At 36.7% G+C, this 2233-nt stretch overlaps 1 protein-coding gene across 2 annotated transcripts in view; it reads right to left on the bottom strand.

Moving 5' to 3' along the window:
• LOC117174901 (GTP:AMP phosphotransferase AK3, mitochondrial) overlaps nucleotides 1-1500 on the bottom strand; it is a 14318-nt gene extending 12818 nt beyond the window's left edge. The window contains exon 1 of one of the 2 annotated variants that reach the window (XM_033364338.1): nucleotides 1058-1500. In XM_033364338.1, the coding sequence (XP_033220229.1) occupies nucleotides 1058-1226 (169 nt within the window). In that variant the 5' untranslated portion in view covers nucleotides 1227-1500. The remainder of the gene's footprint in view (nucleotides 1-1057) is intronic. The other variant, XM_033364336.1, reaches the window with a different exon arrangement.
• Nucleotides 1501-2233: the final 733 nt, after the last annotated feature.

The following is a 2233-nucleotide window of genomic DNA, read 5'->3' as shown; positions in this document are numbered from 1 at the left end:
TAAATTACTTTTAACCCTTAAATGACACACCTCCAAAAAAAACGTAGCTGACACTTGGGGTCTTTAGGACCCCAAAGTTTTTAAACTGTTGTAAAAAGTTTAATTTTGGATATTTTTGTTAAGATGTTTTTTTTGCGTATTCTTTAACATCTTTTGTAATGAATCAATCGGTATAGTAACTTAAATTTTATTTTTAACACTTTGAAAAACAATGAAAAAATAATGGAATTTACGGATTTTTATATTCGTGGAAAAATGGTATGGGGCCCAATGGACCCCCAGTGTCATTTAAGAGTTAATATAGCTTTATACATTTTTCACTTTATGTATTCATTTTACTGATCATCATATTCAATTTTAAGATTCAAAACATATTTACAATTCATATAATAGCACACACGTAAAATAATTAAATGTAAATGTATTCAAATTAGCGTCAATATCACGGGCTACCTCTACCGGACCAACAACATGGAAGGCACTATTTTTGTTTTGATAAAATTTCGCGGACCGCGTGAAAATCCTTCGCCCAAAAACGCAGAAAGCATACTCGATAACCGCTTTTATGGATTTCTCCGTAGGTTATTTTCGTCAAGAGAACCTCCGTTTGTTCAACTTTATAGTCATCGATTCATTTTTTCAAATAAAATATATACTTTGGCACCTTTTAACACTTTGAATTTTCAAACCTTCAAATTCTATCACCTGTGCTGACCCGCAGCGTCAACAGTTGGCCGCAACTTGTACTATGCCTGAAATAATAATCATAATTCTTCATATTTGCCCATTAGAGTTGAAAGGGCCTGCGCAGAGTTTTATAATTTTATATTTTCCCTCTTGTGAAAAGTGCTCGAAACATTTGAATATCGCCTGACATGCGCTCTAGCATTTTTCCTAAATTAGAAAGCCAGAAAGTGACACCGAAATTTTAGGAATACCTTCCGTCGGCAATGAAGTTGCGTACGTCGATTTGAATGGATCAATAAAAAGTTTAAAAGTCGAGACTTGTATTGATGAATGAATGAAACTAGTATTCTATCATGAAACAGAGACATACCGGTGCCAGCGGCAACATTCAATCGCAGCTTATCTCCACTCGAGATATGAGCAACATTGAAGTTTTTGATAATCCTGGAGGACACAGTCCCCTTTCCGGAAGCTGGAGCCCCAAGGATGACGGCCCTGAAGGCCGCGGCCTTTTTACAGCACGTGGATAGAACTACCATTGAAAGGACGAATTCTCTGTCTATATTCTTACTCGAATTTAACTCGACAATTGTTTCCTTTCTCACTATTCACTTGTTCGAATATCACTGACAATAAGCAGAATAAACTTTGTATAGTTCAATTAAAATGTAGTTGCTTTGCGACCCTCTATCAATTTGCGATTGTCGACGGAAGTGAACTTCGACCGGTGATAATACAAAGCTGAGTTTGGACTGAGACAGCCTGAGAGAGCGCGAGTAGTGTGCGAGGTACAGCACGGACACATAATATGCAATGAGAATTCCAACGACCAACACTGGCCTATGTGAGCACGTGTGACGCAAACTCGCTGCCGCGTTTCGCAATATCTTGAAATTCGCGCCAAAACTTGACCTAGCGTTGCATTGCGTCATGATGAGAAATTTCAGGTTGGGTGGGGAAAATCCAAGATGTCTGCACGCCGAGAGTCAAACAATAATACCAACAGGCTAAAAGAAATATAGATCCTATCTTTTTGAATAATTTTCAATCTGTGTGACAGAAAGGGATTGAGAAAATGTATCCCATTTTATGATATTTTTTCAATCTAAATTCACGTCTATCTCTTTCCATACGCATAGGCTGACATTTAAAAAGATGGACATTTCAATACCTTTAAATGCGTACAAATTTCATTTTTGTCCGAAATGCCATTAAATGCACTTTACTGTATAAAATTCGTTTCATTTCAATATTTTTAATGTGCATAAACTTCAAGGCATTACAGTGATTTGCTTGTAATGCTTACGAGTTTATGTCGTTTAATGCCATCCAATGATACTCGGCAAACCAATTGTATCGAACCATGTCAATGCCTTTTAATCCTGTCGACAAAATATTGAATAAAATCAATGCCGGTAAATGCGATTTAACTATTTTACGGACAAAAATGCTGTTGGTGCGCATTTAAAGGCATTGAAATGTCCGTTTTTCTTAAGGCCAATCTATGCGTCCCAATCAACTCGTTGTTACCGGATATCTAAATTCC

Source organism: Belonocnema kinseyi, chromosome 6, assembly GCF_010883055.1.
Source record: "Belonocnema kinseyi isolate 2016_QV_RU_SX_M_011 chromosome 6, B_treatae_v1, whole genome shotgun sequence".
NCBI lineage: Eukaryota > Metazoa > Arthropoda > Insecta > Hymenoptera > Cynipidae > Belonocnema > Belonocnema kinseyi.
This window is presented reverse-complemented; position numbering and strand designations above follow the sequence as displayed.